Below are 25,280 nucleotides of genomic sequence, written 5' to 3'. Positions count from 1 at the left end.
TCTCGAACCCTACCAATCTTTGGATGGTTTCAGCAACTTTCTCAACTCTATCTGCCTGCCCTAATAAGTTATAGAATGCACGGGGCTGTCTGTCCCATGTCTTTCTGAAGTCCTGAAATATTTATATAGGTTATCATGAAAATGGAACTTTATCATGAAAAATACAATTAAATCTAGAATCAAAGATTAGAATATTACCTTCAAGGCAACTTCAACTCCAGCTTCACGGAATCTTAACAACTCCAGTGCATAGCTAGAAGCAATAAAGTGCAATATAATCAGATATACAGACAAAATAAATGACTAAACCATAATAAGGTAAGTAAAAATTATAAGGATCTTAAAGAGATAAAACCACACTCACGGTTTTGCAATCTCAATTATGTCAAATAGAGGATCAAGGCCCTTCCCTATGCCATCTAATACTGCATGTGAAATAATACGTTGTGCTTAAGTTCTTGTTCAATAGAACACAAATATAAATGAAGCCACCAGATTAATGTATTACCTGAAAATGATCTGACAACAAATGTGAATGTGGCAGGGAATCGAAAGGGTTGATCTACTGCAATGGTTAATAAATCTTCCCCTGTTCATGTAATGTAAAATTAATGAGAAGCAGTAACCCACTAAAGAAAAAATGAAAGGGTAAACAACTAAATATTGACTCAAAGGGATATAATGGAAATCAATATATCAGAAGAAAAATAGTTCAACCTTAAAAGAGGAAGGTCTTTCTAAGGACTTTTAACTGAACCTCATATAAAGGAAGACAACTCAAGTTTTCAAGTGCTTTCAGTAGTGAACCACAAGTAATTTGTACATGAAAAACATTTTTCGTGTCAAGAGAGAAAAGGCCAGAGCTTGCAAGGGAGGCAACATTTTCATAAGACATAACACCGATTTTTTTTCTAAACTGATCTGCTAGTAACAAAGCTGACATTATCTTTTTCCTATGATTGCTTATTTATGTATGTCCACGTATTATAAATGTCAAATAAATTGCAAAACAAATTAAGCTATTAGATGCTTAGTGAGTCTTCCCCACTGAAGAATATGAAAAGGTCTCATGTCCTCTTTGCCGAGTTAGTTGGCGCATTATTAAATCCTTATTGATGCATTCAAGAGTGTAAAACCTTAGTTTACATTTATAAAGATAAAAAGCATAAAATATATTACTGATTGCAGCCAGGCGTTCCTTTTTTTTCTCTATCTTTTCCTCCTTTGTCAATGGAAATAGAAAACTACAGCTTATGTATCTCTACTACAACTATAGGTCTTGATACCTAAAAAAGGTATTATAGGCTACAAGAAGTCTCCCAATTATGGGAATATACTAATAGGCTAAACCATTTTTTTTGCGGAACAATTTTTAATATCAGTAATTTAGGTTTATAGTTGTATCATAAACCTTTTCTTGCTTAGCAAAGAAAAATTATGCAAGGAGGAACTCACTAAGTTGATTTTGTAATCTGAGAAAATAATTATATCAAGCAGGTAACTGCCAATTACAACACATTTTAGTTCTAAAAGGAAATACTAGATATATGAAATGAAAAGAACACCATTCCTTTGAAACTACGGCATGAAATGATATATATGCTACAATTTTAAGTGCAAAACATAATAAGCAACCCATGCCCCTTCACCTAGCATTTCCACAAATAAACTCGAATATCTTGAGCATCCAAGGTATTTGTATAAACACAAAATCTTACTGGGTCAGCATGGAAAAACCCATGAGACAAAATTTGTTCCAAGTAAGATTCAATAGCATATCTGCCCAACCTGCATCGCATATAAAATGTAATAATTGTCAAGAGCAAGAATGATAACTTACCCGGATTAAAAAAACCCATAAAATCATCAAATAAATCAAATTATCAATCCAAAAGGAGAAAACAAGAAGTACCCAGATCAGAAAACCAAAAGAAAAAGGCAAAATAAAGAATAAGCAAGAGAAAAGAAATATACCCAGATCAAGAAATTGCATCACCTACAAGCAACTGTAGTGTTAGGATAAAAAACAGTCTCAAATGAAGGTAAGCATAAAACACTAAAAGTAATTAGAAACGGATCAAAGAATGTACATGCCTTGGAAATTGCTATAGCTTCATCTAAACCTGGCGGAGGGGTGTCCAACAGCTCTCCAAGTTTTAGATCCCCCAACTTTAAAGTAGTAACCAAAAAATGTCAGGTACAACAATGAATGAACAAATCTTAAACAAAATTGAAATAAAGTTGGTAGGTTAAGGGGGAAAAGGGCAAAATGGATCAGAACTAGGTACAAGGGGGATATACATGGGCCAGAATGCATCCTAGGGAGCTAATAAATGTTTCAATATCGTTCGGAATCTTTAAATTGCTTTCAAGGAACCAGAACTGAGTCCACATTCAAAATCCTGGTTAGAATAGAAAACTATAAGCAAAAGTGTAAATCAAATCAGCGCTATGACACAAGTCCATTCCTTGACCATTATTCTGTTTGCACGCCAGTAGCTACTAAAAATTATCAAAATATCATCAGACATAAAATAAGTTTTAACAGATTCTTCTTCCATTATTGATGATAATTAACAGAATGAAAGTCACAAGTTCTAAATTTAATGCAACGGGCTGATAAGTGTGCAAGACTTGTATCCACCTGATCAGCAAGCATCCCAAGGCCCATGTTATTCATAAAATCTTTGACAACACTACCACCATTCTTTTGACTTGCAGATTGAAATTCCTCTTTAGCTTTATCTGGATTTATCTGTTATATTGCTAAGGTTTAAAAATGTGCATCACATGATGAGCTAATGTGGAAAAATTCAACCTTATACCATATACCTCTAGAGCCAACAAAGGAGAATTCAGTCCATCGATAGAAACAAGATTCCTTCCTGCCAAATCCTTGAGATAATGAACAAAGCAGATGGTTAAAGAAGGGTCCCACAAACTAACTTCCATTCTTGAGCATTTTCTGTTTAGAGTTAAAAAAACAGAAACATTTATTGATACCAGGGAGAAAGAGTCACTTAAGGAGTGAGCAGGATCAGTTGAGATCACAATGGTAGGGTGGCCGTGGTCTGCAAATTTTACAGCAAGGGAAGCAGCACAGCTTGTTTTCCCCACGCCTCCTTTCCCACCTAGGAAGTAATACTTACGCTGCGGTCCAATAATCATCTCATCAAACCTAGCAGCTGGATCAAGAATAGTTGCTACAGATCTCACTGCAATGAAGAACATGTACCCATTTCATCAATAGGAAAAACAGCCCACTACAATCAATCACCAAGCGAATCAATTATGGTCACTGGGGTAAACAAAATATAGAATAGCATACAGGAGAAACAACGTTACCTAGAAAAGGTACAATATGTGGTACAGAAGTAAAAATCGATGTGGTTCTATGAGAAGGGATATTGTTTTAGGGTTTGGGTGTGTAATGAGATATTGTGTTGGGAATTAAGTTTCCTGGAATACGTGAAATAGAGCGAAAACAACGAGATATCATCTTAGAACTGGAAATGGATGATATAAAAATTTGGGTAAATCTGAGAAATTCAAATGGAAATGAATTTGACCACACTTGAGTGTGAGTGTGAGTGTGATGATGCAGAGGAGGCAAAGCCTGGAGCGGCAGCAAGACCACGATTACAAGCTACGTTAAAGCAAGTGAAAAAAAACAAGCCCACTTACTGCTTAATTTTTTAAGTTTTGAAAGCTGCATGATGTCCCAATCACACCCGAGACGGTTAGCCCAATTCCTAAATTCAACCTCTCCTTGAAAGCTCCACTTCATCTTCACCTGCACAGTTTTTTCCCCCATATTCCCACTGTTTCAATTCCCCCAATTGTTTCGCGTTGTTTAAAGTGAGATTGGCGAAGAAGCATCATATGGGTTTGGGTAAACGGCGGGAATGAAAAAATAGGTTAAGGGGGAAAAATGAGAAAGGGTTAATGGTTAAACGCCAATAAAGTACTAGGTTTTAGCGGCGTTTGTCTAAAATCGTCACTAAAGTATGAGTATTTAGCGGCGTTTTTGAATAAAACGCCACTAAAGTATTAGGTTTTAGCGGCGTTTATTTAAAAATGCAACGATATATGTACCCTATTGCGGCGTTTGTTTAAAAACGCCACTAAAGAACGATTCTATGGCGGTGTTTGTTTACAAACGCCACTAAAGTACGAGTTTTAGCGGCGTTTTTGCATAAAGCGCATATAAAGTACTAGGTTTTAGTGGCGTTTATCTAAAAACGCCACAATATATGTACCCTATTACGGCGTTTGTTTAAAAACGCCACTAAAGTACTTATATTTAGCGGCGTTTGTCGAATAAACGCCACTAAAGTACGAGTTTTAGTGGCGTTTATTGAAAAACACCGTTAATGTTATCATTTAGTGGCGTTTTGGATATAAACGTCGTTATATGTACAAATTTAGTAGCGTTTGCTTTGAAAACGCCGCGACAAACGCCGCTATATACTTGTTTTGCTGTAGTGTTTAAACTATAATTAATCTATTCAAATATTATTTTGATGGAAAAAGTTGGATTGTTGCAATTTTTGGTTGTTCACCTTTTTAGGTTTAGAGGGAGAGTTGTGGTCGGTTGTTCGGTGAAGGGGAAATAGAGAACAAATAAATTGAAGATGACGAACAATCGTTGATTGAGAGAAAATTTGTGAGAGGGTCTTCTCTCCTTTTATAACTTTGCATCGTGACTTATATAATTACCCTTAGTATTGGTGTCAAGCCTAGGATAATGATGATTATTTGTAAGTTGACATTTTAAATAGATCTGGCTGTAATATAGTAGACTGTAAATCACGTGGGCATATCGGTGATCACGTCAAGATGTTGTAATTCTCTGAAGATCCAAAACTCAGTAAACTTTGAGAAACTCCGAAGGTCTTAGGGAGTTTGGAGGCTTGAAAGAATGACAACACAGACTAGTTTCGGAAAGAGATTTGATGGAAGTACAACAATAATAAATTTTAGTTGTCTGAATTTTCTCCTACAATAATAAAAAAAGGAAAAACATATTTATTAATAAAATGGTTTAATTAGTATAATTTTCAAAGTTGAAGCTAAATTAAGTTTATAAAGAGGTATAGTTAATTTTTTTTTAAATACAAAGGCTTTATCCACCATTAAACTAAAAATAAAAATCATATTCTATCAAAACATAACGTTATGCATTACATTTATTTCATTGTATAAGCAGTTATTGCAAAATAATTGAAGTTGAGACACCGACTTTAAATTGTGACCGTATCCATGAATTCATCATCAGAAGCCATGGCTTCCAAGGTCTCAGGCAGAAGGCATGCTTCAACATCGATGCTCCCTTCTTCTGCTCCACAAAACACAGTTAACTTGTCATTTAATTTGTTCCCTAACCCACTTCTCACCGCAACTGGCCTTCCCCATCCAAAATCGTTGCTATAAATGTCGAACTGAGGCGAACTGCTTGTCTCTGTAAAATTTCTTACAATCGACGCCATTGTTAGCGGCTTCGGACTTTTTATCCAAGACTCGAACTCCCTTCTAAACTCTTCTTCAGTTTGTACAGAAATCAGTCTGTTCATTTCACTTGCTATGTCTCCAACTTTTTGCTCTTGCACTTCCTTTGTTTTCATGGTTATTAGTCCACTCTTTATTGCATTTCCAAAATACTGTTGGGGTAGATTGCTCAACCTTGACCTCGCGCCGATCCACAGGCAGTAAGTCATCTGTTCGTCGTGGTTTAATTTTTTGTTGCGGACAATTGATCGCCAAAGATGAGATAAAAGTGCTTGAAGAGACGAGATGTTGTCGGTTCCGACCTCGGAGTTGGCTTTCGCTTTGAGTTTTGCAATGTTTTGTTTTGTGAAATGGAAAACTCTTTCTCTCAAAGGAGGTTGAAGAACAACTAATTGATCTTCATGGAATTGCTTGATCAATGACCGAGGAACTCGAATGGGGTAATCGATATTATCGAAAAACGAGCGTCGAAAAACTGGGGGTTTCGATATGTGAATCGACCAGCCTCTTGAGATTTCTGACCATGAATTGATGAAATGCCAAAACGATGTTCCGTCAACTACGGAATGGTTCATGGTGCAACCAAGGAAGACACCATCGGCAAGCTCCGTCACCTGAACCCCGAGTAATGGCTCGGAAATTCCGGCGTAGTTCGTCAGCCCGTTAAGTGGGAAAAACGAAAGAATAATGGATGGGACATAAACAGGCTCGAGAACGTCTGAAACGGTCACTCCATCAACTTTGGCATGGATGAACAATGCTCCAGCATTATTGCAATCGATAAAAAACGAAACGGTATCGTTGTCGTGTTCAGCGGTGGCTAGCCGACCTGCCAGGGGAGGAAAGTGGCTGAGAGTGGTAGAGAAGGAAGCTTTTAAGCGGTGGATGAAGGTGTTTTCATCGTCTGCCGAGGGTTTTGGTTTGGGAAAAAGAAGGCCCTTCTGGATAGACCCGACGAGAAGAAAACGAAGATCCCATGGATTTAACTCGACCTTCTGATTCTCTGCTTTGTGAGTTGATGCTTGGATCAATGTACTAGAAATGCATCGAACACCTTCCATTTCTTCTCGACAGTGATAAGTAACGAGCTGTGTGGGCTTTATGCACTGAACTTTTCCACATGTGGTCCTCAATTTTCACCGATGATTAATCAATTACATGCCGACAATAATTGTGATCTATTGTTTTCTATCTTGATAAAGCCAATTTGATCCATCATTGTTTCAAATAATTGAAGGCAAAATTATAAATTACATCATTGGACTTTTATTTCACTCTTTTCTATTATTAAATTTTAAAAAGATCAATTTTTTTATTAAACTTTTGATTTACTCATGTTTTGATCATTCATATATTAAATCATAAAATGAAAGACGATATTACAGCTACATGTGTTGGTTTAAACTATTTTTTAATATTATGTAATTCATATGTCATTCATGTCTTTTTCTTTTTTAGTTTTATATTCTTTTTCTATAGATGTAAATTTTATAATTTCATCCTTAAGTCATGTCGGCACTACAATTACCCTTTTTTTGATGTTTTCTTTGACCAATTAAGCTATCACGAACTTGTCAGTTTGTCTCTTACCATTCTATTAGTTTAGTCTCGTCTATAATTCAATATTATTTGAAATATGTATGAGATGTAAAACGAATGATTTTAATCCTCCAATCCTTTGTTATCAGCACCTTCTTACTATTTACGTTTCCATGGATAAAACATCTTTCGTTGTGTGTGTGTGTTTTTCCATTACTTCAATGTTCTACGTCGGTGCATGTAAGGTTTCTTGAGTTTCTGATGATATAAAACGGATTAACAATGTGTAAAACTAATATAACAACTTAATTTTATATAACTTTATTAATAATAAAAGGATGGGATAACAGCATATTAGCCGACCATCTTTGGTTAGGATCCCTAGCAAAACACATGGCCAAGAAATCCTTGCCATCAGTCGACATGTTTTCAGGGAATTCTGGGGTTTCTCCTTTCAAAAGCTTCTTCATTAGATCCTTGAGGTTAGAATACCTCCATGGAATTTTCCCAGTAATCATCTCCACCACGATGCAACCTACAGAGCATACATCCAATGCACCACTCATCTCCCCCTTGATGGATTCAGGCGACATATACTCCTCGGTGCCTCTAAAACAAAGCCCTGAGGTATCATCTTTTTCTCCCCATTGTTTAGCTAACCCGAAATCCGCAATCTTCAAGGTAATGCCATTGTTGTGAGATGGAAAAACCAGAATGTTTGCTGGTTTAAGATCCGAATGAACGTATCCTCTCTCATGAATGTCTGCAACCCCTTCCACTATCATTCTTGTGTAGCCCTTTACTTCACATTCGGGTATTTTGCCGCCCTTCATGTTCATCAAGTCCAAGAGAGTGCCTCCGGATGCATATTCAAGTATTAAGTTATAACGCATAGTTTGATCGGGTTCGACACTTGTGAAACCACCGAAACATCCAACAACGTTGGGGCAGCCGACCAAACTTTTGAGAATTTCCTTTTCTTTCTGAAGAGAAGAACTCATTGCGTAAGAAGCAGATTTCACCGCATACAGCTGAGTAATTGTTTCCACCAAATGTACCACACCGAATGAACCCTTTCCAAGAACCCTAATCTTCACTCCTTCAACCGCCTCCATTATTTTTTTTTACTCAGATCGAACAAACTAATCATAGACGGTGGTGTTGGGGTAAGAGGGTTATATATAATGAATTGAGAGGTTTTTAGTTCATCTGGGAAAAGGATTCCAAATAATTTACGTTAAACTCTCGTTGTTTTTTATTATATAAATATAAACTTAATGAATTAAGACGGTGTTATAGTCCATCTACGAAAAGAATTCCAAATTTTATGTAAATTTATCGCGTTTAATTTTATATAGGATATAGATTTATATATTTACGTTAAAGTGTTATTATCATTATTTTAAAATGATTACCATTGTTAATATTTATTATGAAAACTCTCAATTATTTAACAATAAACGATTGGTTATACAAAATCAAATAATCATCATTATACTAGGCTTATATAAGTCACCATGCAAAGCTAAAAAATGAGAGAAGATCTCTCACAGACTCTCTCTCAATCAATGATTGTTCATCGTCATCTTTAATTTATCTGCTTTCTATTTCCCCTTCACCGAACAACTGGCCACAACTCTCCTCTAAACCTAAAATGGTGAACCACCAAAAATTGCAACAATCCAACTTTTTCCATCAAAATATTATTTGAATAGATTAATTATAGTTTAAAGGTCCTTGGATCAAATTTGAGCTTTATAGGGTGAGTAGTTGATCTATTTGGAGTTAAAAATAAAGTTTTTAATTTGAGAGCAAATGAAGAAAGACCAAATGAGTAATTAGACCATTAGCGAATTTTAAGACTCAAATTCATTTGATTTAACTCATGTCATCGGGATAAAGAAGGGATAAAAGTTGAACAATTTTTTTCACTTCCCTCTCACTTCTCTTCTTCTTCTTTACTCCTCTCCATCTTTTCTAGCAAGTTTCATCACCTAAAGATGCTACATTGCCCATCATTTACCGAACTTTGTATCAAGGTAAGGCAATATTCGATTTTAAAAACTTGAGATCTATCTTTTGAACTCCTTATCTCCTTGGAAGGTAAACTGGTCTTTGTGGAGGGTTTTAAAAGGATTTTGAACCCTTTGACTCTCTTAACTAGTTCAAGTATGTTTTTAAGCATTTAAAATTGTTTATCAATTTTTCAAGGTCCATAGTGGGCTAGTAACACATTCTTCATTCATTGATTAGTGGAAAAGAGGTGTGAGACCTCCAAAAGTAAGAACAAAGAAAGGTTGATATGTGAGACCTCCAAAAGAAGTTTTGGACTACTTAGGAAATGAGATAACACCTTACGACTCTTTTCTACTATTTGTAGATCAAAACATGATGCTTATTGTACTTGTATGAGTTTTAAAGCATTTCGAGTGTCTGGGATTCATGAAACATTATGATAATTATTGAGAAATGTTTGAAAAAGATGTTAAATGACTCATAATGACTTTTATAAGCTTTATTAATCACATTATGAATTTAATATTTGTGCTCATGGTGAGTTTGAAGGTAGAGAATAAGATATTCCTAAACCGACATCGTTATTTTTCTTTGTAGAGTAAAATCTGAACATTTTGTAATGGTAGTATCGATACCAAATTCATAAAGTATCGATACTATTTTTTTATGTCGATATCAAGGGTTTGATATCGATATTAATATAATTTGATTGTATTGTGATTTTATCTCTACTTTTCTTGTTTCTTCAATTTATCATTCGTATTAAGTTAATTTTAACTTATATGTTCCTCAATCATTTTATAATACATGTGTATCTTCAATTCCTCGTTGATATCATATTTTTACTTTTTGCAAATTAATCTTTTAAATTTGTATTTTATTCAATTTAATCATTTGATTGTAAATTTTTTTATAATTTTTAAATTTTTTCTTGACTCCTTTATATTTCTATCAATATTCTATCATTAAAATATTTTCTTTTAAAAACAAATTACATGTTATATATTTATTGATTGAAAGATTTTTTAACGAAGGTAACATATGAATCTTAAAACGATAATACAATGAAACATTAAACAACTTTCTATACCATAAAAAATAGATACAAAAGCAATATATATATATATATATATATATATATATATATAATTTTTACGATTATTTTCAAGCTAAGCCAATTTTATATTCTTTGTTTAAAAATATATTTTTTTTCAAAAGAAAAAGGAAACGAGTCATAAACGTAAAATAAAAGAAGTATAGGGCAAAAGGGAACTAGAAGAGAATGGCAAAGTTATCCATGTGGATCGAAGAAGACGGAGAAGGGCCAAGCAATCGAGTCCCTAAGCGTCAGAGGGTTGAGCGTGTTTTTGATATCGGAGGCTCAGGTCAAGAAGAATCCGAAGAAGACGAAGAATCGGGAGGGGAGGAAGCATCCGAAAGAGAAGATAAAGCATCCGAAGGGAAGAATCTGAAGGAGAAGAACAATTGGAGGAGAGTGGAGCTGAGATAGGAGAAATGAGCCCTCAGACTGCCCAAGATGGATCTATTTCAATTACGTTAGCTGACCCTGAAGTTCTTGATTGTTCTATCTGTTACGAGGCCTTGAGTATCCCTGTTTTTCAGGTTGGTCATTTAATTGTCGACAATTTGGTGGTTTGGGGTATGGGTTTCCTATTCTTTGGTGAAAACATTAAAATATTTGGTTAATTTCTTTGTTTTATGGTGAAAGGATTGGGTTTTAGGGTGGGTTTTAATTTTTGGGTCAAAAAGGTTTCAGATTCCAGTGTTTCCCCTTTAATATGCAACTGGGTTTTCTTTATTGTTATTGGTGAAATGCTTCTAAAAGTTTGATTTTTGCTGATAGATTTTTGTTTGTTAGGGAAAGCTTTTCAAATTCATCTATGTTTTCGAATTATATTTCTTATTCTCTTCATTTTCTGTTTGTGTTTCTCTTTTCAAATTGTTTGTTCTATAAATTTATATGAGATGAATCCTTCAACACTAGTTATTCTTGCAAAACTTTGAATACTGACTTGGGGGATATGATTGGAGAGAAATTGCTTAGTTCTAGACTTCAGTTTATTAGTTGGTATTGTGGATTTTATACTTTTTTTGGGTGAAGATAAGGTTTGTTCATTTAGCAAATCTGCTTAAATTCAATAATTGAATACTAGAATCGAAGTTTGAGTCTGCTAAAAGGAACTATGTATATGGTGAAGAAAGTGATTGTTAGCTTCAGTGGCAGAGGATGGTTAGCTAGTTGATAGATCATGAGAATTATGTGGAATTCAAATATTTCTTGTTCCCTATGCGAATTTGTAAGGGGAAATAAGTGAAATCGTTGTTTTTTGTTAAATATAAATTGCTATTTCAAAATGCATTGCAAGGTTTTTTATGTACTTGAAGGGTCCTTGGAGGGTCGTATCCATATGCTAATGTTGAATATAAATCGGACAGGGCGACTTAAAGAAAAATGAAGAGTTAGTGCAATATAGTGAGGTTTAGTAGGCTGGTAACCTTTTTCTATTGGTGAAATCTTAGTTGCATCTCTAGGGTCAAAATTTTCAAGTTATTACAAATACTCAGTTATAAGCAATATTGGAAGAATAGGTCATTCCTGTCTCTCTTTAACCAGTCCGCAGGAGTGCTTTTTTAGAAGTGTTGCCAATAATAGAACATGCGGTCATATACATGGGAAAACTAAGAAAAGATTGAACCGTTTGAGATTCTAGCATCTTAAAATGATTGGGAGCTTTGTTGTTCCAACTTCATTTTTCTTTGAGCACCCATATTCTAACCTCTTAAGATGATGAGGGAGGATGAGTCGTTTGAGATTCTAACCTCTTAAGATGATGGGGAACTTTGTTGTTCCAACTTCATTTTTCTTTAAGCACCATATTTTCGGATATGGGTATGGGGATAGGACCCTCAAAGGACTCTCCATATACATGGGAAAACTCAGAAAAGATTGAACATACCTGTGTTAGTCACAAACATGTTTTCGACACAGACACGCAAGTGTTAGTATACGTAGATGGGGAAGCACTTCAAAACCACTTTAACATGTTTTCATGATTTATTTAGACCTGTTCTGACCAGAATTTGTGAGAATAAAGAGAGAAAAACATGGGTTTTATAATGCTTAATCTTAGCTTCTTGTGATGAACCCTTTACGGCCAATCTTTGATGTCAACAAAAGCATTTTTTTATGGTTCTTATGTAAATTTTGTAGTATTTTATCCTTTTGAACTTGAGGGTGTTTTTGTCGATGGGTTTGGCATTGTCCGATGAAAGGGTATTGTTTGACTGAAATATCAAATGAATTTCCATATTTTTGCGATTTTTTATTCATTTGTTCATATATTAAATGCATCCTGATAAATTGTTATGTGTTTGATTGTCAATTCAGTGTGAGAATGGGCATATAGGTTGCGCTACTTGTTGCATCAAAATAAGAATAGATGTCCATCCTGTTCGACTCCGATTGGCTATAGTCGCTGCAGGGAGATTGAGAAGGTTTTGGAATCCGTCAAAGTGTCATGCCAAAACACAAAGTACGGGTGCAAAGAAGCATTCAGTTATAGCCTGAAGCAGAAACATGAAAAGGCATGTCCATTTGTGCCATGTTCATGCCCCCTTCCCAAGTGCTACTTTGAGGGTTCATCAGAGGATTTAAGTGCACACTTTGGTAATGTACACAAGTATTCTGCAACATGTTTCCTTTATGATCGTTTAACAACCATCACCTTTGGAGTTTCTGAAAAGTCACTTATTCTTCGGGAGGAGACTGACGGTTCTTTATTCATTCTCCACAATAAGGTTGAGACTTTGGGGAATGTAATCACATTGAGCCGGATTGGACCCATAACCGAGAGAGGTTTCTTCTATGAGCTAATTGTGAAATCTCATGCTGATGGAAGTACTCTTAGATTACAATCCTTCACAAAGAGCACTCCGAAACGGGTCGATAACCCACAGTCATTAGGGTTTCTCCTGGTTCCAAGTCAGTTCTCACAGTCATTAGGGTTTCTCCTGGTTCCAAGTCAGTTGTTCTCTAGTAGTTTCCGGCAGATCAAGATGGACCTCCGGGTGTGGTGTTCCGATCGGATTTCCTGCTATCAGAGGCCTAGCGGTGCATAGTTCTTGTAAATCTTGGTGCATAAACTAATGAACTCCAGTTGTAGCGATTGTTATTTAAGTCATGCAAGGTTTATATATGTATGAATTTCATAACGAAGATTGATTCATGAATATCAAATAACCTGAACCAGAAAGAGGTTAGGTGTTAGGAAGACCAAGTAATTCCAGTTTCACAGGCAATTTCAAACCACTCCAGTCCTTCCGTAAAACCTAAAAGTATAAACTTTATTTTAGGTTATGTGGATGAATTGGTTTGACAGATGTATGTGAAATTGGAATGACTTTCTCCTCAAATCTAGCCTCTTTCACGATTAGTGGAGTGAAATCAAGTGTCCCTTTTCCATGCTCCGGTCTTGGTTTGAAAGCTTAAACTCCATTTTCAATAGATTATTTATTTAAACACTTTCCAGCATCCAGGGAAGGGGAAAATTAGCAGCCAACACAAGATTTTTTATAGTTATTTATTGTTTGAAAAATAGTGTATATTTAATTTATTGATTGTGTCTGTGTATTATAATAGATCATATGATATCCTTTAAATAATATACTTAGTTTTAACGATATGATTGATGATACTTAAATTTGTATAATATAAGTGCATTAAACATATATAGATCTAATCAGTTATTGAACTTATCGTAGCCTCAATAATTAGAGTGAGTGTTGTTGTTTTTAGATCCTGAGTTTGAGTAGTTGTGTCTATTATGTGTGCATTGACAATGATTAAGAAATATCATAAATAAATATTATCTTATAATCATCTCAATAGGAGATTTTGAGATTATGAACTAATATTAATTTATAATCACCTCATTTTATTTAAAAATATTTATATAAGAGTTTGTACCATTTTCTATAGATTATATTAACTTTTTCTTCTTTGATTTTTGTTTAGACGGCGACAATACTAATTTTGATGTTGATTGTTGATCACCGGTTCTATTCTCCCTTTGTTTCTTTTTTAGTTTTTTTAATAAGAACAATTCTACCTTTGTGATACGTTTTTTCTATTTTTGTGACACGTTTTTCATTTTCTTTTTCGGTCTTTTGACCGTTCTTTTCATTTTATGTATACTCAGAGTTTGATTTGACAACATCACGACAGATCAAGATGGCATTTTATTTGTAATAACGTTGATATTCCCTGTTATGGATCTCGGATTGAATTTGGATACGCGATTTTACGTTCGTAGATAGTTTCTCACGATGCTCGACTCTGATTTGGGATTCTCATTAATCTTTCAATAACTTTTCTTTTTGTGGCTTGTTTGTCGATGCAGTCAGATTTATTTGTGTAACCCCCTAGACCCGGCCTATGCGTTTCAACTAAGTTTAGTGGATCACATTATGATTATTAAATACATTTTTCGAAACTGTTATTTCATCAATATAAAATCACATTATAAATAACCTGAAATTATAAACAAATTATACTATCAAAATCCAACTCGTAAATATAGTACCAATAAATAATAATTTAATTTAAAACATGTCTTCAAATTCAATATCACAATAAACCGAGCAGTATTAGCAAAAGAGTTATCATTATAAAATCTGATATTTTAAAATAAGGTCCATGTCACCAAAATAAAGTCAACTTGCCAGATAAAAACATTACAATCTGATTTACTTCAAGAGATATGTTGATCCTCCAAGTGCTCGAACCAAGGTATCTAACCAACAGTATCTGAAAGGGGAAAACATTTTCAAAAGGTGAGCTAGGCTCAGTGTGTCCCAACATTTCCATAAAATCACAATAGGTACAAATCATAGTCCAGTAATCTCACAAATTCGTAAAAGAGTTTAACTTTTTGAAAATCATAGTTTAAACCCTTTTCCGGTACACCATCAGTAGTTCCCAAAATTATTTTCCATATAGCTTACTTTATGCACATAGCAAAAAGAAAGCCGACTTAAGGATAGGCTCGGAAGCTTGTATCCTTAAGCCCAAGTCAATAAGTCCATATAGCTTACCCTAAGCACACAGCAAAGGAAAGCCGACCTAATGAAACATCTTGGGGCCCTCAAGAGTCACATTAGGCCCAGTTAGCTTGATCAGAGCTATTCCATCGTAATTCAATTCCAAAATTCAATTGCACCGTGACACAAATTCCATAAATCCAAAAACATGGTAATCATATACCAGTTCAAAACAAAAATTAGATAGCAGCCATAATCCATAAATTGTCACATTAAATTGGTGCATCAATAAAACAATAACCAATGAATTCGGTGTACCACATATTAAAACCAATAAAACAGTTCAGTAATAAGTAGGGAACACCTCGACAATAGATTCAAATAACAAATCTACTGATTGCTGGTTTCACCACGCTGCTACAGTTTCGAACGGGTGAATACTGGTACACGTGGTTTAACTGATCTAGAAGAGTTGGGTCGAGCTGTCGAACGATCCGGAGAGTCTCTTGTACCTTCAAACAATAATATTTATCAGTCCCAAATCATATTTAATTGTTCAAAGCTAAACTTCTTAAGTATATAAGCATTTTTCGGGTTTGACTATCAATTTGAGGTATTTCGAGTCTGAATTTGGCCAAACGGATTGTGGAATCGGAATCAGGGCGTCGGAAAACATAAAGTATGACTTTTCGAAAATTCAAAATCTTGGTCAAAGTCAAAGTCAACCACTTTGACCGTAGATTTGGAGACTTTCGGATTCGAATTTGACAAAACGGACCACGGAAACGGATTCGGCACGTCGAAAACTACCAGGATAGGTATACTTGGAAAAGATTAACGGTCGTTTAATGCTCGGTCAAAGCCATTTTAAGTTTTGGTCAAAGAAAGTCAACGATCAACGGTCAACGGTCGGGTCGGGTCAACGGTCGGGTCGGGTCAGACCGGTCAAACCGGTTCAGACCGGTCAAACCGGTCAGAACCGGTTGAAAACCGGTTAAACCGGTTTCCAGCAGCCACTCGACCTGCGGCGGCGCGTGTGGCGCGTGAGGCGTCCTCCGGGGCCCTAAAAATCCCGGAAAAATTTCTAAAAATTATTTTGAGCGATTTCAAGATACTTACAACGATCGGTTCAAATTTTTGAACGGCGGAGAGCTCGATTTCAAATCGGCCGAATCTTTGACTGCACCACCTCCTCACGCGCCGCCGTCTACGGCGGACAAGGTTGACACCCGGTGAACTCGGAACGGCACAAGGAACACGATGGTGCGGGAGGTGTCGTAAACGGAGCAACGATCAGCGGTGAATTTAAGATTTCCTCGGCGATAGAGCTAACAAAACCGTCGCTACTTTGACTGGAAATTCCCGATGTTTGGTCGCGTTTCGCTTCAATTAATTTGAAGGGTTTGTTCCTCGCTCGATGATGAACACAACGGTGGTTTTAAAACGATGATCGGAATTTGGACGGCATCGGAATCAGAGTTGGAAACTGCGTATGGGAAAGGAAAATTGGGAGCATTTTGGTTCTGAAAATCAGAACCAAATGTACGCTTATAATCAAAGCTGCCGACAGTTTTAGGGTAAATTCAAGGCTTGGTCCTTGGATTTCCTTCACTTCTAAAATGGCCTATAAACTCTCATAAATTTTGATTTAGTCACCAACAATTTACCAATTTTCACCATTAACCTCCAATTTCAATTAAATATTATTTTGTAAATATTCGGGTTGTTACAATTTGTATCTATTTTTTGTTCGAGTTCTTTAGTTGAATTTTTAACATTTTCCATGTATGGTCTTTATATGATCTAAATTGACTAGTTTTAATATTATAGTAAAATGTCTAAATTATATTTTTAGTTTACTATGATATTTATAAATCCTTAATTTTTGGGTATTATCACTTTTTAAGACTAACTACTTTTATTAGAAAAAAAATATTTGTATAAATAATGCGATAATAATTTCCTTTAAGTAAATTTTGTTTCATTTTTAAGTTGAAATCTTTGTTTCTTTCTACCAAATTATATACAATAATACAGTCATATCACTTCTACGGGAGCCCTTGAAACCCTTTGCTCAAACAGATAGATTTGTCATCTGGTCTTTTACTTGTCCCATCCTTCTAGGGTTCTTGTTATCTGATATAATATGCTCACTTTCTCATCTAAAAAGAAGAAGGGTAGGCACTGTGTTTTGTTCTTTTTTATCATTTGTTACAATCGATGCCGTTTTCGGCTGATTTTCTTCAATAATGTTGATAGGACACGAAGGAAATGAGATTGTAAGATCGAGATCCAAGTTCGATACACCAGCGGGTGCTTCATCTTCGAGATAACTTGCAGCATCCGAGACACCATCATTGTCCGTTGAAGATATTCTAAGCTTACATGCCACATTCATGGAGACGTTGTCAGGGGGAACAACAAGCTGATCAGGTTGAAGACGAACCGAATATTGGTTCAACTTGTGGTGATTGGGATCGTTCCCCATTTTTATCAGCTTTCTCTTTATATGAGAATTCCAATAGTTCTTCACCTCATTATCCGTTCTCCCCGGCAATCTACCGGCTATCAGTGACCATCTAACACCCAATAACCCAAAATTTTTTAGGTGTCAATATCAAACACTCGTGTTGAGTGTCAAGACATATAAATGAGAGAATCATAGTATTAAATTATGACCTCAACATAGCCTAATAGTCACGTCATAACATTTTCATGATTGTCGCGACATCGTAATCGTATCTAAAATTTGAAAACAAATACATGAGTATTGGAAATTGTTGGGGAAACCGAGTTATTTCCCACATGAACGTAGTTTCAAAATTGATCTAAAATGTCAAGATCAAAACCACCAAAGGTTGCACAGCTGATAAACATGTCAAACTATTGAATATTGAAACACAATATAAAAAACCGAATAAAAAAATAATAAAGGAGACAACACACCAAATTTACGAGATTCGACGAGAATAGCGTATACTCCTCAGGCACCACACCGGATGATAACTTCATTATCAACAAATATTACAACAAATGGAATTCTTTAGAATTCCCAAAGTGAGAGTATGGAGAAAACAAGAGGAAGAGAAAACTTGTTTTGGGATGATTTCTAATGAAATACTTAGGCCTATTTATAGTTGAGTTTTAAGGACTAAACTTATAAATAACCTAATATTTTAGGGATCAAAGATGAAAAATAAGTTGGCCACCTACCAAAGAATTTTCCAATAAGTTGGCCACTAACCAAGATGAATTTTTCAATAAGTTGCCCACCAACCAAGATGAAATTTCCAACTTGCCAAACTTAATTTCAGGCCAAAACATAACAAATCTCCACCTTGGTTTGAAATTACCAATCCTACTCAACTTCTTCAACTCCCCACATTTCATGAAGCTCTTTTAATATAGTGCCTCTAATTGCGCTCACAAGCGCCATACACCCGAAGGTGCTCAAACTTTCAGGATATTAATCAAGTTCAAACAATGATTGAACTTGATTATTGTTACCACCTTGGTCATTATATCTACAAGATTTTCTGATGTCGTAATTTTCTGAAGTAGAATCTTTTCTTCTTCAAAGATCTCCCGCACAAAGTGATACCTCACGTCGATATGATTAGTCCTTGAATGGTAGACTTGATTTTTCGCTAAGTGAATAACGCTTTGAATGTCAGAATAGAGACTAATGTGTGTCTTTGAACAACTCCCAAGTCTTCCATCAACCCGTTAAGCCAAATTGCTTCCTTTACAACTTCTGAAACTGCCATGTATTCTGCCTCTGAGTAGACAAAGCCACCGTAGATTGCAAAGTAGATTTCCAACTTACTGGGGCTTTAGCAAGAGTAAACAAATACCCAGTAGTTGATCGACGCTTATCCAAATCACCAGCATAGTCGGAATCAACATATCCAACCACACACTGACCAAGTGCTTCATCCTGTTCAAAAACTAAACCAACATCCACAGTTTATTGGAGATACCGTAGAATCCATTTCACAGCTTGCCAATGTCCTTCTCCAGGATCATGCATGTACCTGCTCACAACTCCAACTGCTTGTGAAATGTCAGGACGCGTACACACCATTGCATACATCAAGCTCCCAACTGCATTAGCATATGGAACTTTTGCCATATACTCTCCTTCTTCGTTAGTTTTAGGAGATAATTAAGAACTAAGTTTCAAATGAGAAACTAGTTGGATACTTACATGTTTGGTATTTTCATCCATGCCAAAACATTGTAATATATTTCTCAGATACTGTTTCTGTGTTAAACAAAGCTTCCATCTCTGTCTATCTCTGCTTATCTTCATACCAAGAATCTTCTTGGCCTCACCTAGATCTTTCATCTCAAACTCTTGATTCAACTGAGTCTTTAATTTGTCTATCTCATTTTGACTATTCGAAGCGATCAACATATCGTCAACGTACAAGAGAAGATAAATAAAAGATCCATCTTTGAGCTTTTGCAAATACACACAATGATCATATTTGCTTCTAGTGTACTTTTGCCTCCTCATAAAGCTATCAAATAGCTTGTACCACTGCCTCGGAGATTGCTTCAATCCATATAGCAATTTGTTCAGCTTACAAACCCATTTCTCACAACCACCATCTTTGTATCCTTCTAGCTGAGTCATATAGATCTCCTCTTCTAAATCACCGTGCAAGAAATCCGTCTTTACATCAAGTTGAGCTAGCTCCAAATTCAACTGTGCTACCAAGGCCAACAATATTCTAATAGAGGAATGCTTCACAACAAGGGAAAATACTTCATTGTAGTTGATTCCCTCCTTTTGAGCATAGCCTTTAGCTACCAACCGTACCTTGTAGCGAACATCTTTCTTGCTATGAGGTACATCTTTCTTTGGAATTACCCACTTACATCCAATTGCTCTTTTACCTTTCGGTAATTGTGCCAGTTTCCAAGTGTTGTTCTTTTGGAGAGATTGCATTTCTTCATCCATAACACTTTTCCACTTATCACTTTCCAAGCTTTGTATTGCTTCTTGGTAAGTGATAGGTATATCATCATCAACAACTGGAAGAGAATAGGCCACCATATCAACAAATCGAGCAGGTCTACGAATTTCTCTCCTTGGCCTTGTAACTGCAAGTGGTTCCGGTGTCTCCAATGGTTCTTGGGTTTGAACCTCTTCATTTTCTGATTCTTCTATTGGAGTTGAAGAATCAGATGCATCAACTTTTGGGATCATCATCTGCTGAAACTCTACCTGTTTTGGAGTATGCTCCACCTACTGCGGAGTACTACTTGTTTGTACAGCTTTATTTGTTACCTTTTTTACTAGGGTAGATTCATCAAAGGTAACATCTCTACTACAAATTATCTTCTTGATGTTTAAACACCAAATGCGGAATCCCTTTACTCCATGGGTGATTCCCATAAAGAGAACCTTCTTTGCTCTCGGATCAAGCTTGGATTCCTTCACATGATAATAAGCAGTGGATCCAAATACATGTAAGGAATCATAATCAGTAGTAGGTTTTCCAGACCATACCTCCAATGGTATTTTTCCTTCTATCGCTGATGACGGCAGACGATTAATGAGATGACCAGCATATGTCACAGTCTCAACCCAAAATGTCTTGGCTAACCCAGCATTAGACAACATACATCGAACTTTCTCTAATAGTGTTCGATTCATACGCTCTGCCACCCCATTTTGTTGTGGTGTATTTCTAACAGTGAAGTGTCGAATAATACCTTACTCTTGGCAAATGTCAAAGAATGGGTCACTTTTATATTCCCCTCCATTGTCCGTCCTAAGACGTTTGATCTTTCTACCAGTCTGGTTCTCGATCATATTTTTCCATTTTAGGAAAATTAGAAGCAGTTCATCTTTAGACTTCATCGGATACACCCAAACTTTTCTGGAAAAGTCATCTATAAAAGTCACAAAAAAATGGTTTCCTCCCAAAGACGATGTCTTTGAAGGACCCCATACGTCTGAGTGAATATAATCCACAATACCTTTTGTATTATGTATAGTGGTGCCAAACTTCACTCTCTTCTGCTTTCCTAGAACACAATGCTCGCAAAGTTCAATTTGCAAGCTTTTGCACCTTTCAACAATCCTTTCTTTTCCAGAATTTGCAAGGATTTCTCTCCAGCATGTCCCAACCGCATATGCCACAACTGGGTTGCGTCCAAATCATCACATCTGGAAGCTGCTGCAACTGCTCCAATAATTGTACTACATTGGTAGTAATACAAATTATTTTTCCTGATGCCCTTCATCATCACAAGTGCGCCATATGTGACTTTTAGAACTCATCTCTCATAGTGACTACTGAGCCTTTGGATTCCAAGGCTCCCAATGAGATGATATTTTTCTTCAAACTAGGCACGTATCGGACATCCTTCAGAACTCTGGTTGATCCATCTTGATTCTTCAATCGAATTGAACCTATCCCAACAGTTTTACAGGCATTGTCATTACCCATATAAATAACTCCTACATTTAGTTCTACTAAATTAGAGAACCACTCCCGATTAGGGGACATATGATAGGTGGAAACCGAATCTAATATACATTCATCTGAATGGAATGTTGTTGATGAAGCAACTAATGATATGTCAGAGTCATTTGCATCATGCTCTGCAACACATGCATCTGGAGCAGCTTTTCCTTTCTTCTTCAGCTTTGGACAATCTTTCTTCCAATGGCATTTCTCATGACAAAAGACACATTCATCTTTTCCCAGTCTGGACTTCAACTTTGATCTCCCTCTCCACTTTGGCTTTTGACTTTTTGAGTGACCTCTTGCCACCATGGCCTCTGCTACTTCGTACTTGCTCTCCTTCTTGGTTTTCTTCCTGAGCTCATAACTATACAAAGCAGCAGTTACATCTTTAAGGGTAACATTATCCTTACCATGAAGTAACGTTGTCTCAAGGTGCTCAAATTCATCTGAAAGAGATGAAAACAACATCAAGGCCAAATCTTCATCTTTGAAGGTTTCATCCATGCCCAATAAGTCTGCCACTAGCTCATTGAACGCATTGATGTGTTCATTCATACTGGTGCTTGGTTGATAATCAAATCTGAACAATCTTTTCTTTATGTGGAGACGATTCTGAGAGCTTTTCTTTAGGAATTTTTCCTCCAACGCTTTCCACATCTTACTTGTAGAAGTCTCATTCTTGTAGCCATACTTCTGCTCCCTGGAAAGACAAGATCGAATCGTGCTGCACGTCAAACGATTGATTGTTCCCCATTATTTCTCCTCCATATATTCGGGCTTTTCTTCCTCAATGGCGATGTCTAGACCTTGTTGGAATAAAGCGTCTAACACCTCGCCTTACCACATGCCAAAATGATCGGATCCATCGAACAACTCCACCAAGAAATTTGCATTTGACACCACCCTCCTCATCGGTCCAGATGAAGAGCTTGATGTCTCAACTGATCCGTATTTTGGCATTTTAATTCTAACGAACAATATCCAATATCACGAATTGTATCTTTTTAGCAACAACCACCAGGATAACCTCAACCGAAGCCTTGATGCCAATTATTGTGGAAACCGTGTTATTTCCCACACGAATGTAGTTTCAAAATTGACCTAAAATATCAAGATCAAAACCACCAAAGGTTGCACAGTGGATAAACCTATCAAACTATTGAATATTAAAACACAATGAAAAAACCGAATAAAAAACAATAAAGGAGAGAACACACCATATTTACGAGGTTCGACGAGAATATCGTCTACTCCTCGGACACCACACTGGATGATAACTTCACTATCAATAAATATTATAACAAATGGAATTCTTTAGAATTCCCAAAGTGATAGTATGGAGAAAACAAGAGAAGAGAGAACTTGTTTTGGGATGATTTCTAATGAAATACTTAGGCCTATTTATAGTTAAGTTTTAAGGACTAAACTTATAAATAACCTAATATTTTTAGGGATCAAAGATGAAAAATAAGTTGGCCACCTACCAAAGAATTTTCCAATAAGTTGGCCACCAACCAAGATGAAATTTCCAACTTCCAAACTTAATTTCAAGCCAAAACATAACAGAAATGAATCATACCGGTTACCGAGTTGAGCATGGAGTTTGATGATTAACTCCTCTTCGTCTTGGGTGAAGGTACCGCGTCTGATCTGGTCTTAATTAATTTATCCATCTTAGCCTGTAACTTTTACCACAATGGTGCAGGCCTGGTGATTTCCATGAACGAAAACGTTAGTGAAAAAATAAAAACTTTCTTATTCTTGCTTGATTTATATAGGCAAAAAAGGAAGAACCTGCTGCTTTAGGGAAGAAACACCAACAACATTCACCATGAATATGTATATAATCAACAAGCTTTTCATCTTCTTGCTTGGACCAAGCTCCCTTTTTGGTGCCTTGTTTGTCACAACAGGGCTTCCTCATCGGATTTCAGAAAGTAAAACTCTTCACTTTCAGTCCAACCAAACACTCGTAAGAAGCTGGAGAGAAAATGGAGATAGATATAGGGGGAGAGCATTTCGAGTTGACTTGGACTAGTGGTTTTAAAGAATTTTGGTGGCTTGACCGACGACTAGTTCTTATCACATTGTAATGAATTAAGTATGCATATGGATAAGGTATTTGATTTTCAGGCTACATACGTGAAGCTGTTTACAATTAAGTATGCATATCTTTCCTACCTATACACAAACCTTCCTATTTACCTTTTTCCATTGTCAGTGGGATGCATCATCCATTTCATTCATAGAATATAAAATAAGTAAAAGTCGACCTAAGTGGTACTGGAATTATAGTAATACTTTGAGATCTTAAGTTTGAGTACTAGGAGTGTCAGGGGTGTGAGTGCTTAATGTCAAATAAACAAAAGTTGAGAATTTTTGTTTTTTGTTAGGATAAAATTTTTATATTAGAGGATTTGGAGAATTATAGAGGCTGACGCCCTTGTAAGCACATGATATGTGAAGAAAACATAACAAACCTGAAATAAATACAAAATTATATCAATATTTGTTTAACTCATATTATTAATATTAGGGTTAAATATTCTATCGATTCAAATGAAAAAAAAATTGAACTAGTTGAGTTTATGAGTATAAGCTTATCATTTAAGTTTTATTTATAATTTTTAATAGAGTTTATGAAATTTGAGTTGAGTCAAATAGAATATATGTGTCGAAATTTTATTCGAAGTATTAATGGGACTATAAAGGAATTGATAAGAAGAAAGAATTTATAAAAAGTTGCAGTTGGAGGATCAAATTGAATAAAACAATTAAAAAAAGGAAAATGTGTTGTCAAAAATGAGGAACCGAAGTTGCATAGGAATTCTAAAGTGGTTAAAGAGTAAGTGGTTCAACAAATAGGCTTAAAATGAAAGTGCAATTAAAGAAACAAGAGAATCATATACAATCACAAATAATCAAACTACTTAATTAAATATCAAAACAACATCGTTTTAGTTTTCTTTTTTTTATTATTCAAAATTTGCAAATTCAAAGTCAATTCAAAATTCGAACAAAAAAATTTAAGTTGATTCGAATAACTCAATTAGTTCAATTCAAATAACTCAAAATTTGAAAAGATTGATCGGTGTAACTATCCAAATTTATAATCAATGTTCATATGTTGACCTGAAATGGTCATCTTGGATCAATTGAGCTTGATGAGTCAAGACTGAACTTAATTAAATGAGAATTGAATTTGAATAATGTTAAAAAGATTATTTTTGAGCAAAAGGAAAAAGTTAAAGGGTTTTTGGGGCAATTTTCTCATTTGAGAGAAACAAGGATGCGCCAAAGTTTATTTGGACGTGGGTTTTTGGTAGGAATGACAACGGGTCGGATCGGGCAGGTTTTGCTCGTCCCGTCCCCGAACCTGAAATAAATCCCTATCCTTGACTTGATCTCCATCGGGTTTTTTATCGGGACGTCCCGTTGGGGATTTTTTTACCCTGTCCCCGAACTTAACCCGAAATATTATACTCAAACCCGAACCCGAATCTGAAAATATTATATATATAATTAATATAAAAAAATATAAAATATTATATATATAATTAATATAAAAAAATATAAAATATTATATATATAATTAATATAAAATATATAAACTATTATATATATATATAATCGGGACGGGGCGAGGATACCTTGTCCCGTCCCCGAACCCGA

The 25,280-nt window shown here is 35.6% G+C and overlaps 4 protein-coding genes, 1 long non-coding RNA gene and 1 pseudogene across 5 annotated transcripts; 1 reads left to right on the top strand and 5 right to left on the bottom strand.

The window, feature by feature from the left end:
- Positions 1 to 48: 48 nt before the first annotated feature.
- On the bottom strand, positions 49 to 572 carry LOC120196760. Its single transcript, XR_005523210.1, has 4 exons — positions 509 to 572; positions 365 to 425; positions 199 to 253; positions 49 to 112 (listed from the first exon to the last, which is right to left on the bottom strand). It is a non-coding gene; the product is annotated as an uncharacterized LOC120196760 (long non-coding RNA).
- A 1,077-nt stretch (positions 573 to 1,649) lies between these two features.
- On the bottom strand, positions 1,650 to 3,814 carry LOC120196880 (ATPase GET3B-like). The gene is made up of 6 exons (XM_039198569.1): positions 3,685 to 3,814; positions 3,004 to 3,215; positions 2,833 to 2,895; positions 2,645 to 2,755; positions 1,997 to 2,169; positions 1,650 to 1,788 (listed from the first exon to the last, which is right to left on the bottom strand). The coding sequence occupies exons 1-6, from the start codon at positions 3,812 to 3,814 to the stop codon at positions 1,650 to 1,652; spliced, it is 828 nt and encodes a 275-aa protein (XP_039054500.1).
- A 1,343-nt stretch (positions 3,815 to 5,157) lies between these two features.
- On the bottom strand, positions 5,158 to 6,620 carry LOC120196755 (uncharacterized acetyltransferase At3g50280-like). Its single transcript, XM_039198482.1, has one exon. It carries the CDS (start codon positions 6,567 to 6,569, stop codon positions 5,244 to 5,246), a length of 1,326 nt encoding a protein of 441 aa, XP_039054413.1. The 5' UTR covers positions 6,570 to 6,620; the 3' UTR covers positions 5,158 to 5,243.
- Positions 6,621 to 7,358: 738 nt separating this feature from the next.
- Positions 7,359 to 8,162, bottom strand: LOC120196878 (mitogen-activated protein kinase kinase kinase 17-like). Its single transcript, XM_039198568.1, has one exon. The coding sequence runs from the start codon at positions 8,160 to 8,162 to the stop codon at positions 7,359 to 7,361; it is 804 nt and encodes a 267-aa protein (XP_039054499.1).
- Positions 8,163 to 10,292: 2,130 nt separating this feature from the next.
- On the top strand, positions 10,293 to 19,475 carry LOC120196756 (annotated as a pseudogene).
- On the bottom strand, positions 17,278 to 23,532 carry LOC120196758 (transcription repressor MYB6-like). Its single transcript, XM_039198484.1, is given in 4 exon segments — positions 17,278 to 17,702; positions 23,188 to 23,256; positions 23,258 to 23,315; positions 23,403 to 23,532. Coding segments are annotated over 4 exon segments (678 nt in total). The 3' UTR covers positions 17,278 to 17,281.
- Positions 23,533 to 25,280: the final 1,748 nt, after the last annotated feature.

This window comes from Hibiscus syriacus, unplaced genomic scaffold, assembly GCF_006381635.1.
Source record: "Hibiscus syriacus cultivar Baekdansim isolate YM2019G1 unplaced genomic scaffold, ASM638163v2 tig00117034_pilon, whole genome shotgun sequence".
In the NCBI taxonomy this organism is placed as follows: Eukaryota; Viridiplantae; Streptophyta; class Magnoliopsida; order Malvales; family Malvaceae; genus Hibiscus; species Hibiscus syriacus.
The sequence above is the reverse complement of the archived record's forward strand: the minus strand, read 5'-3'. Positions and strand labels throughout refer to the sequence as shown.

Coding starts and splice junctions, on each gene's coding strand:
- LOC120196880 (XM_039198569.1), bottom strand. CDS start 3,814: ATGGGGGAAAAAACTGTGCAGGTGAAGATGAAGTGGAGCTTTCAAGGA. Junction 2,170..2,644: donor TTGGGATGCTTGCTGATCAG/GTGGATACAAGT, acceptor ACTACTTTAAAG/TTGGGGGATCTAAAACTTGG. Junction 1,789..1,996: donor AACACTACAGTTGCTTGTAG/GTGATGCAATTT, acceptor TATGCGATGCAG/GTTGGGCAGATATGCTATTG.
- LOC120196755 (XM_039198482.1), bottom strand. CDS start 6,569: ATGGAAGGTGTTCGATGCATTTCTAGTACATTGATCCAAGCATCAACT.
- LOC120196878 (XM_039198568.1), bottom strand. CDS start 8,162: ATGGAGGCGGTTGAAGGAGTGAAGATTAGGGTTCTTGGAAAGGGTTCA.